Source organism: Cuculus canorus, chromosome 8 (assembly GCF_017976375.1).
Source record: "Cuculus canorus isolate bCucCan1 chromosome 8, bCucCan1.pri, whole genome shotgun sequence".
In the NCBI taxonomy this organism is placed as follows: Eukaryota; Metazoa; Chordata; class Aves; order Cuculiformes; family Cuculidae; genus Cuculus; species Cuculus canorus.
The window spans coordinates 20,270,953-20,283,391 of NC_071408.1; the positions used below are offsets into that span (position 1 = coordinate 20,270,953).

The 12,439-nt window shown below is 38.5% G+C and overlaps 1 protein-coding gene across 13 annotated transcripts in view; it reads right to left on the minus strand.

Annotated features, from left to right (window-relative positions):
- FGGY (FGGY carbohydrate kinase domain containing) overlaps positions 1-12,439 on the minus strand; it is a 158,307-nt gene that overhangs the window by 107,885 nt on the left and 37,983 nt on the right. For all 13 annotated transcript variants that reach the window (XR_008450974.1, XM_054073028.1, XM_054073033.1 and 10 more), the window contains one exon: positions 7,524-7,612. Coding sequence is in view for 12 of the 13 variants with exons in the window: in XM_054073028.1 (XP_053929003.1) it covers positions 7,524-7,612 (89 nt within the window). In the remaining variant the exon portion in view is untranslated. The remainder of the gene's footprint in view (positions 1-7,523; positions 7,613-12,439) is intronic.

A 12,439-nucleotide genomic window follows, 5' to 3' on the forward strand; every position in this document is an offset into this window, starting at 1 on the left:
CTCCATCCTTGCTTCAGTGGAGCATGGTTACTCCGTCCCACCATTACTCAGCACATCAGCAAGCTGTATCTCAAAGACTCCTAGCATGTCTTTATAAACTCTATTAAGGGGAGATTATTATCTGACCCTCACAGAAGCAAATAATTGCACTTTTCATATATATCTATATATACATATTGCTTCTGCACAGGATCAACAATGAAAGGGTTGTTTAAACACAGCTTCTCTGCTTCCATGGAAAACTTAGTGTGTGTACTACTCATCAGCTTAAGTAAATGTTAATGACTATTATGGAAAAATAAAAGACAGAAACATTTTCTGATGTACACAGTATATTTATTTAACAGCCTTCTTATGATGTAGGATTTTGCTGTTTGAAACTGATGAAATTAGAACTTCAACAGCAATGAGTATACGAACCCTGATTATTTTTTTGATTATTTTTTTAAAGCACTGGAGAATGTCTTAACTGCCACAGACACACACACTCACATATCCACACACTCTCAAACTACCACACTAGGCAAGATCAGAGCTTAACAGCCAACAAAACACACATTCAATCCCTGAGATCATTTTCCTGAAATAGAAAACTACATATGTTTCTCAAATTTCACATCAAGCCACTGCACAGCCCGAACTGCAGGGGAGAACAGAGCCAAGTCTGCCTTTGGGCTTGGGGGAGTAAGAATCTGAAAACAAGATGATTCCTTCCATATCACCACATTTCTTGTCCACAATCTAAACTTACTAAACCTCCCATTTAACAGCATTTCTAGTGGGGGTTGCTTATCAAGCAGCCTTTGCTTTGTCAAATTAAGACACATCGCCTTGGATTAGTGAGACTCCCTGAGTTCAAAATGACTTCATGGTTGGCTCAGAGTTCACTGTCTCTGTGGCAAGTTGCCAGTAATACATCTACTACTGCGCCTGCCCCCAATCCTTTTCTATACTGACCTAGCTGCCTATTTTTTTAGCAGCAAATGAACACAATAGAAAACTAAGGGCTAGATACTGTCACAGCTAATTAACAATCCTCACATCTTAAAATAAATAATCAAAGTAGTAAATATTTGAAGACCTGAATGCAAGTCTCTGAAATGCAACACTTCAATGTATGTCAAAGCTGTTGGAAAGGGACAATGCAGTTTTTCTTCACTTTGCTGATACAGTTAGACAGTATGAAGGGCTCCTGTTCTTGTGGAAAACACATTAAGCTTCTTTTGCTAATATTTTGTAAAGGGCATTTGTACAATAACAATGGCTAAAGCTTCCTGTTTGCCTGTGTGCTTCCTGGCTAACATCAACAAGACCTGGTAACGATTTTCGTATTTAGCACACAGAACTCTTTCAGATCACGTTGCAGACTCAAGGATGCATAATTTAAATTTTTTTTTTTTAAAAAAAAAATCTAACAGTAATGGCCTACACTGCACCTGCCCTTCACAGTCCTGATAACTTTTACAGCCATAAGTTTCCTATTTGCTCACACTGGATCAGTCTGTGTCTCATTGGTCTCCAAAGAGCATGTTTTCAATCTATTAAAGGCCTGATAGAAGTGGAATTCTCTCACTTCGCAAAGATACCATCATAGGGACACTTTCTTTTGGCTCCAAGACAAGAAATTCATGGTACTTTGTTTGCCCAATCCACAAAAACACCATCCCCCCGGCTCCCAACCATCCCTTCGAGATAATTTTCCCTTCTCCAGAGACTTCTCCAAACAAGTCTGCAAGTCTGAAGTCCTGGGTTTCATTTCATAAACAGGACACAAACCCAAGTGCAATTCAGGATACCGTCACCGCCACATGGGCTGCAGTGCTAATACGAAAGCTTTCTGAAATATTCTCTAGCCTCTTTCTTTCCAGAGAGAGGCCTAATTTTCAGACCAGGCATCTTTTGAAGTAGGCACAAAACATAAACAAAAAGAAGCCAAGCTCCAGAATCCCAGCCAAAGAGTATACATTAGTCATGGCAAGGCTAGGAAGGAAGGGAAGGGCAGCTGGCCCCAAGAATCTGGTGTCTGCACTGCTCCAGTTACCACATCTCACTAACCAGGATTGCCCAATCCTTTAAAAAGACACAGGCATCCTTCAGATAATCATTTAACTCATACCAGTTTGCTTTTTCAACAGCGATTCTAAACATAAGCTCCTCTTTCAAACTCCCTATCTTTTCAAAGTTTCCAGCCTATCTGGATAAAATATTTGGTGAAGACTCCACTAACCATAGTGATTAAATACCTCATAGAGGGAAATATAAGAAACCTTCTAAGCGCGTATGTATCTATCAGTTTAACAGCTGAAGAACTAATACAGGGATGAACAAGAATCAAATTCTCAAACTTAATCAGCTGCCTAAACACCTCCAAAGATGCAGATTTAATTCATTTCTCCAAATCACACAGGCTCGAACCCAGATTCTTGGATTCAAAAGTACCTTCCTACTTTTAATGTTTTATTACAAATTTCCATCACTGCAATTCAGAAACAACATGGCTCCACTTCTATTTATCCCAGTGTACTCTGCATCGACTCTGCTAACATCAGAGGAGTTCTCTGGATTTAAATCCACACCTTTAGCCCTAATCATAAGCAACTGGGAACAGGTTACCAATAAACATTAAGAACTTAACCACTGCTTAACATAAAGAGCCAGCTGCTTCAGCATGCACAAGCCAAGGAACTAGCCTCATTCTCATAAATGAAAGAAAAAATATTGTCAAGGTCCTGTTCAAAATATACTGCATATTAGAAAGATATCACTCTTTCACACACAAATACAGCCTAATATTAGCTATGTGGTTCCCAGAAATGTATTTTATGAACTACAAACATTTGTCTTTCACTTTACCATCCATAGTTACCGTAACTATGAATTTCTTTCTTGTAAAACTGATTTTATCTGAAGAAACTCATGATTCCTGAGACCTGTTAGAAGGAGATCATTTACAAAAGATCCCACAAAATTATGTGAAACACTTCTGTTGCACCATTTTCCTTGTCGTGATGGGACCAAGTATTTCCACAGAAAAATTATTTGGGTCAACATTCATCTATGAGATGGAGTCTCTACTAGAGAACATATTACGAACATTTCTAGAGTGTAATAATATTAAAAAAATTATTCTGCAAAAATATTCAGCTTGTTCCAACTTCTGCTTGTAGTTTTGGGAGGTGGCTTATAGCATGGTGTTGGATGCTGTTCCTCAACAACATCGGCATTCTTCCCTGTGTTTCAAAATCCTCCTCCACAAGTTTAATCTCTCTTTGGTTACAGCTCATCTCAAACCATGTAAATCCAGCACAGACTAACTAACTTTCCAGTGAATGAGTCGCTTATGATTGAAAGTGGCCCTAAAACAGAACGCTGGATCTAAACACACAAAACCTTTGAGAAATTTGTGTGTGTGAATTCTACTCAATTTAACAGCTCAGCCACATTCTTATCTGCAATGTAATCCATCATGAGACTTCAGAATTACAATAAAATTGCAGATGGGCATCTCTGATAAGAATTCTCCAGCCATAATACAGTAACCTGTAACTAAACCAGATAGGCATTTAGATTTTATTAAGATAGCTTTATTCAAAATACCATATAAAGGAAAAGTTATCAGAGGTTATAGATGGTGGGTGGAAGAGAGCAGTGAGTCACACTCACCACGAGTAAAAGTGCTCAGCCTCTGAGAAGCACTGCTAATGTGTCTGTGAAAAAAAGAGTGCTCTCTCCCTCTCCACAACAGCATTTCTGAAACAAAACAACTGAGCATTCAAGTGGCAAAACCAATATTCATTGCTGCAACCTTGAGGGGCAGGAGCAGGAAAGTTCCAAAGCTTTAGATTTTTTTAACTAAAGAGCTATCAGTGACATTTTTTAATGGAGAATAATCGACCGTCTGGATCATTCAGAACAATTCAATGGTCTTTCATCAACCCAAAGGAGAAACAATAAAAAAATAACTTTTAATGTGGAATATTGCAGGCAACAATCTTCCAAGAACAAAGGGAATCAATGATATGGAACTCATCCTTTGCAGTTGATGGGTGTTTGATGAGATACACAGCAATTTCAAAGACAGTCTCAGAATATGTTTGAGTCTCTACCTCTCAGGTAAGAAGCATTTACTGTTTACTACACATCCACTGGAAGAAACTTGGCTACAAGGTAGTTCAAGCCAGCAGAATCAAAAGTGAAAGAAACAATTTCACACTCAGAAACACACATCAAGAACTGCTCTTCAAATACTTCAAATCCTGATCTCACATACTACTTAACTTTGTGCACTGACTAATCTCACTGAAGCCAAGAAGACTATATGTAGCTTTTAAATGTTAAATACATACAAAATGTTTGTATTAAAAATTTAAGAGGCAAGAGTAACAGTTGCAATGCATGCAGAAGTCTTTCCCATAAAAGTGCCATTGGAATTGCATTTATTTTGGTAAAATCCCCATCACCAAAAGAAATTTTAGTAAATAATTTTTATTTATTTTTTCATCAGGGTCAAGTTATGTATGATTCACAATGACTAACACTGTGTCTTGCCCTTTGAAAAGGCTCCTTTGTGCTCAAAGGAAGAAAAGGTGGTAAGAAACTTATACTTGATAAATTCCCACTTCCCTAGTATTATGAGTATAGGCAGGACAAACTACTCTACTTCACCAAACTACAAGGAAATTCCCAAGAAACAGGTGTGCATGGGGACAGCAGAGGAAGAAAAACAAAATCAGGTTTGATTCCAACAAAACACTCCTTGTCCTACTTCCCTGTCTTTTTCTTCTTTCTTTGATACTCTACAAGAGACTCCACTAAAACCAGAACAATGGGCTTAATTTGGGGGAGCACACCAAGGCAGTGAAAGAGGATTTGCAACAAACTACTTTATCCAAAATAGAAGACTCCCAACCAAAGGGTAGAGAAAGACTTTGCCCAGAAAGTCTTTTTCCAATATTCCTTTTTCCCCCTTCCAATATTCAGCAACATTACAAAAAGGTTTTCAAATGATCAAAATGTCAAACAAATCCAGCCAGCTCTACTTTTGAGTACAATCTTCCACAGCGTTTTTTTCTAGAGAGATCCTCTCCCTCACCTCCAGAAAGTTACACACACAAAGTGTGTGTGTAAAGACACAAAGCCAAAGCCAGGCAGGACGAAGGCACTGTTTTTGCCATCATACCCTTCCTTTCCAGACTCACTTCCAGAGCAAAACCTGAGCTTCATTAAGTTTGGTCAGCCCCAAAGTTTACTCCAAGCCATGACAGCCAGCTGACAACACACAACCCTAAGCCCACAGCATCCTTCTCTTCCCGTCCCTTCCCCAAATCCAGAAATAACATTGCCCCCTAAATTAAGGCATCCATGAAAGACAGATAACAGGAACTCTGCTATCACACTCTCAGCTCCTAAATATGCCCTCCTAACTTCCTTCGAAACCTGCTGCCATACATTTTGGTTGCATACAAAGGTTGAAGAGGAGGTTGAAAATCTTTATCTCAGGAATTCAGACCGTACTCCTTTACAGGATAGATGAGCACTAGAGAATGCAATCATTAGTTCATAAGATCTGCTTACTCTTTCACTGTTACAATAAATATTATGAACAACAGAAGTTTCCAGGAGGAATTAGGGTCCTACAGTGCTGGGCACTAACACCACACCCAAGAAAACACCTGCCCTGCCCCAGAGACCTCACAGAAATTATAACCTCCAACAGCTACACGCAGCAAGCTGATTGAGCAGAGGGATCTCTAGCACTGATGACCAGAGTTCCTGCTTTTTCAAGAGCCCTCCTGCTCCACAGTATGCTCTTGGAAAAGCGGGAACTCTGGTCATCAGTGCTAGAGATTCCCCTGCTCAAGCAAGATAAGAATTCTCTTTAAAAATAAACTTCAAATAATATTTAACTCCAATCTCACATGAACCGTGTTCTATTTTAGCTTCTTCAACCATTAGCGCTATTTCACTATTTGCTCACACATTTTATCCCATCTATTAAACATCATTTGGCTGCAAAACCAAATTAAAACTGTGTTTGGAACTGAGTTCCAACCACGGTTCCCAGCCAAGTAGGAAGTACCCTTCATACCTGAAAGAAGAATGAAATGGTAGAATGAAGACACTCCTACCACATGTAAGAGGATATGAAAATGTTCCTCTGTCCTATTAAACACAAGTTTTAGTTGACAAACTTCAAAAATCTGTAACCCCCTAAAAGTGCCATTTAGTCATACCTATCTTCTGCGTCATCATATCCCCCAACTACCTCAAAAAGGTTCTCTTCAGGACAGACGGCTACTATTCTCACACATGACTGTTTCTAAATTTGAGGAGCACTTGATCTGTTGCTCTCTTACACTGTTAATGGCAAAAAGGCAGTTGCCATTCTCCATCTTGTCCTCTGATCAAAGGCTGCTAATTCTAAATTCAGGTCTTGAGCACTTTCACAAAATGGAAACCCTACATGGCATTTCATCTGGGAGCCTGGGATTTACCCCCTTAACATTAGAGTTGGGTCAGGTGATCGGACTGCTTAGATTGGCAGATCTTTGAGGTGAGATGTGTTCTTCCATTACATAGTTTATAGCTACACAGGATACAGCAGAACCCCACCGAAAGTCCAAAGAGAGATTTGAGATATCGTCTTTTCAGTTATCATGTAATAAGTCCTTTAACTATTAGTCTTTTTGCCTTTTGTTTGTTTTTTTTTTTTTTAAAGAAGTCAAACAGCACTTTCTCAATGTATAATGTGAGATATTTAAACAACAGCTGTCAATCATGGACTCTAACTAGAGGAAAAGAGAGTATTCAAATAAAAAGAACCATGTGATGCAAAAGTATCTTCTATTTCCAGAGAGACTAAAACTATGCTGTGACCAGTTTTCAGTTTAGACTGATCTGTGCACTGCACAGAGGTGGGCATGTAATCACTACATAAGACTATTTTAAATAAATAATATTGTACCTTACTTTTCACAAGGACTTGTTTATCTGCAAGCGTGCTTCTCTTGTACTGGTCACTTCAATCAAGATTTTAAAGGGGTTCGCTCAAAGGGATTTGTTAAACTGCTCAGCAAGTATTCTGGGATACTCTTGGAGAACAATACAGCTGCATTGTTTTACAGCGAAGTGACCATTTCAAACAAGAATTTACCAGATCCTTCCCATATGGCAAAGTTTTCCTTCCAATTCTCAAAAAAAGTCAATAAATTTGTTGATAAAAACAGATTTCAAAGAATTATTAGAAGCATATTTCACAGCAACTAGAGCAATAATATTTATGTTCCAAAATGGAGTACAAGACCAATTAACTGACAGTTATAGCAACATACTGTATCTGTGCATTACACCGCTCACAGGAATAACTGTGTTCAGGAATGCACAATGGAAGCAGGAGATAGGTTCAAGCTGCTTTGAAGCATTACAGACAGATGTACATAACACCATGTCAGTCAAAATTAATTCAAACAGAAACATTCACAAGAAAATAGACAGTCAACCAAAACATAGTAAACTGAACATACCTTGCAGTGACACCAGTGGCTTTCCAAGATAAGAAATCCGGAAGATCAAAGAAGTAGCCTGCCTTCTCCCAGCATGATTCTCGCAAGTTCTAACAAAGAAGATTTTTAGAAATGCAGATATTAGAGACCAGGCATCATCATGTCCTTATTTTAATACAACTAAGAAAGCTTCATCCAGTCTGCTCTACTCCTTTCACAGTGATTCAGAGCCCAAAGAACTCAGCCTCTTCCCCACCACAGACTGATCATAAGAAGAGCTTCCCATGAAGAGTTCATGGAGGCACATGTTTCAGATCAATAACGTGGGCTCTCTCAGATCTCCGTCAGCTGTTCAGCATCAGAGCAGTCTCAAAGTCAATAGACAAAAGTTATCGAAAAAATATTTGCCTGAATAATTCCCTCACTTCTAAAATTAACCATTTTAAATTTATTTTTTTTTAATAACAAGCACAGGAAGAAAATGTTCTTGTGAGCACAAGAACAAAGCCTTCAAATCTATTTAAAAATGGCTGAAATGATTGAAGCATATACGATCCCGTAAGCTTTCAGTGACGCTTCTTTCCACAGCTGGGACATTCAGGAGCTTTCAACTGCCTGGATTAACAGCTTTAAATGCACACCACCATCCTACAGTTGCCATCACAGCATGCACGTGAATTCACACCAACGATTAACAGAAGTCTATCTTTGAAGTGGTGCTTCCTCTGCAAAAATTCCTTGAAATGCCTAACACACAAAGCAGTGTGAATGCCTAAGTTTCCATTTGAAAATAGGACAAACTTTATTCCTTCAGCTGAGAGAAGAACTAACAGCATTTACAGGAAAACCCTTTAATTGAGGATACCATACCTACAAGCGCCTGATAGCCTTAGGACAAACTCCTAAAAATCTATTCTACAAAGATCAATCATTTCAACAGAGTTGCCACCACTACACTCTGCAGAGACCTAGTGGTCCTGAAAGCCAGAAGTCTATTGGAAGGGGCCAGTCATATCACCAAGGCCAGGCTTTATTCTTTGTTTCTATCTCCAAAGTCAGTCTGATTTCAGCTTATGACAGCAATGCATATTCTCAAAATTACTTTTCAACGAAAACAATCTCTGCACTTACCACAGGTATCAGACAATGATGACTGGGAAGAATGTTTCCCCAAAGTTTTCCCACATTTTTTATTCCAGCGTGACATAAAGAGTGAGCATCTCTGTCCTGCCCACCTAATGGATGTTGTACTAGAAATGCAAATTCTAGACGAGGTCCATTGTGCATGGAGCCCTGCTAGATGGGGCATAGCTCCAGCAAGAACACACGTTAGGTCAACAGTTGCACCTGAGGCAGGAAACTATGTGGGTCTTCACTCCTACACAAGAAATTTGAGGGATAATTTATTTACCTTCTTGTCTTTAGCTTTCAGGTCTCACCTTTTTCATCTACTCTCCATAAGTTCAAGTAAAGACTCCCATACAAGACTGCAGAAGCAGAGGATTTTTTTAGAGAAGCAGAAGTTTTCTCAATAGCACACACTGTCAACAGCAACTCTGAGCACCCTGCTCTGCAAACCCATATAAGAACTTGTGGCACACAGTTGAGCAGAAAGCCAAAGCATTTCAGCAAAGGTTCTAGCTGTTCTGTAATTCTTTTCTTTTTCCAAGTTTTTTATCAAATTATACAATAAATTCTTGATAACAAGCACAACAATTTAAATTATCTGTACTTAAAAGGCTGACATCAGTTCTCTGGAGCAAAAATTAATTACATGCAGCACCAAGAATGTATATGCTGAATGGAATAAAAGATAATTCAATTCTAAGGAATGCTTTTTTACTCTATAACTTAATTCAGATACTATGTGATTTCAAATTAAAATCTCACAAGTCGGGAAAGTTACTTAAATGAAATCTATGAATTCCAGAAACCAAGATGTAACCTGGTAAAGTAAAAAAAGCAACAGTTTGTTTAGTTTTGGATCATGCAAAAAATCTGTCTTCTTTGAGTTTAGTCCTTCAGAAGTTTCTAAAATTTACTGGGTTCCTATTGATTTAAAAACAAAATGCTTTCATTTCAACTTTTTAACATAAAAGACACAACCTTTGGATGCCTGTTCCTAAGCATTTGGGCTTAGCTTGCCTCTCACATGTTCTCACACCAAATTTAGCTTTGTATGGGAATACAAAGGTGCTCCCTAGTGTAGTACAAAGGTCACTCGGACCAATTATTTTGGGAATATAAGCTATTATGTATTGGGAATATACTTAGTCTTCATGAAGAGACTGAAGTAGTCAGGCTATTAGTGTTAATCAGAAAAGAAATTAGATTAAGAATATATGTCCTATTCAAACAACTCTGTTTTATCAAAGATCCTTATTCTATTACTTCAAGTTTTCCCCAAAGCCACATGTTAGTGACACTAAAATATGATGTTTCATGAACATCCAAATGATTCATTCTTTGCCATCTCGATGGTTTGTCATCACTAATTAGTACAGACAAAAAAAAAAAAAATAAATCATAGCCTGCCCCGATGCTTTTTCCAAACAAATTTAAAAGTCTCCATGTTTTCGACACTCACTGAAGTTAATTCTAATTTATTTTCACTCACAGTCAGGAATCTGTGACCACATTAAATGGCTTGTGGAAAAGATTTGGGAACGTTCCCAATGCTGTATTCATATCCTGCGACTTACCCTCCAAACTCACTTGTAAAGAAACTAATTCCATCCTTCTATTTTCCCGGGATACTCACGGAGTCTCCTTTCTTCATCACTCTCTGATTGTTTTGGGTTTTTATAACAACTATACCTTTAAACAATATTTTTTTGAGAACCTTACAGACAATCACAAATACCTGGGGGCACACAGTTTACCAATTATGAAATGCAACATCTCTTAATCTTCATGGACAAGAAGGATCTAGGAACATGAGGGATCAGGGAACTGATACAGAACACATGAAAGGCCTCCACTGCCCATTTATTCCTTGACAAGTCAAAAGATTATCATGAAGGCATACTGCACATTTTTGTACTGTGTTAAATGTTTCTGTTCACTTAATTGGACTGAAAATACACACACAGAATTCCATGTGAGCTCCAGCATCTGATACAACTATTTTTGGAGACACCAAGAGGCACATTCTCCTTGAGAAAGCTGAAAGAGCTTTCACCTTCATATTTCACTTGTTTGCTGACGTAGTTTGTTTCTGTATAGGAAACTTTGGATTTCTAGTCCTACTGAGAACACAATTTTCTTGTAAGATAAAATGATCTTCAGGCATCTAATGTTTGTGAAAATGCTTTTTTTCCCCATCAGAAGTAAAATGTGTGCACAAACACCAAAGATGAACTGAATTTTATTATTGCCAATACAAATTAAATACTAGTCTCATTATTAAATGCTATTATAGACAGCCTTCGCATCAGATCCCTGTTGGCCATGGGATTAACTAAAGATGGGCTAGAAGGAAGATGTCTGATTTAGCACAGGTTATTAGTCTGAATTTCATGGCTACTTATCAGCCCTAACCCATAAATTAAAAAATCAGCCCAAAACGGTGTGTTAGAAATGTAGATTAAAAGCAGGTAGGACAAATGGAAGCAGACAAATGTTTTACCATTTACTGTAAAATAAGAAAGCTGGCATGAGCATTCAAGTTCCACATCAGGTCAAAGTCTAAGTCATATGAAAATCAGAAGAGAGATTTGTCCACTGGCAAACCATCTGCTTTTCCCAGTTCAACCCTACATTTGAATCTCAGTCTTCCAGGAAATGTGTAACAGTAGGTGATGTAGTGTATCAGCCTCTCTATTTCTAAATTACAGAATATGATACATTGCGTGAAGGGAAGAAAGAGAGCAACTGAAGACTTAAAGCACACACCCATGGCATACAAGAAATTGATGTCCTACTTCAATTCGGACAAAACAAGAACGTAGAACTTGGATCTCCCACAATTTAGATCAGATGCCAAGCCACATGACAGAGCTACTCTGAGATACCCAAGATAGGCTATGAGCAGAAACCCTGTCCTTGTCAGAGCCAAGGCTGCAAACTGATCAATTCTGCAGCTACCAGTTGCACTCAAATTAATCAGTAAAACTTTAACTAACTGAATTTTATCAGATTCATTTTGAGGCAGGAACTAGGGGTTTGGAAAGTTACCTCTTTGGGTAAGGCTATTGCTGAAGGTGGAGAAAATTGCCTTGCTGCAACACACCATCTCTGCCACCAAGACATCGTCCTAGACATGTGCAGGTACTTTCAAATCCCTGAGGCACCCTGACCACAAGTCAGGCAAGCAGCAGAGTCCAAGTCAGAAAAGGCTACAGAGGAACAGGCACATTAAAGGCTCAGTTGGCAGAAGCTGTAACAGGGCAAGAAGGACAATTTGTGTGCATATTGTAAGTCTCATCACACTGCAGCGGAGTGGAGAGACACAGCTGGGAGACAGACTAAAGAGTACATACTTATAGGTGCAAACCTCCCAGCTGTCAATCCTTTTTCTAAATTGTACTTCTAGTTGATTAGCAATTACAACTAAAAGCCAAACTCAACAGTCCAAAGTATAACTTATGCATACACACCTGCACTATGTACGGATTTTGATAGCAGAGCTGCTAGAACATTTATAAACAAGTCTACTTTAAAGGTCAGTTCCGAACCCAGTAGCTTAGACCAGTTCTCACTTCACATGGAGTTGATTATCTATTTTAATGGCAAAATCTTAGCAGTCATATTCAACAAAATAAAAAGCCAGCTGCAAAGGCAAGGGAGAAGACATGCATCAACAAAGAAGTTGCTGCCAAGCTAACGCTGGTACAACCACTATTATTCTTCCCTCCATAGCCACATCAGAGATGTTTTAATTGTTTCTGCAAATTCTCCCATTGGTTGCTTCAAGTCACAGCGGTACAGAAAGAAGA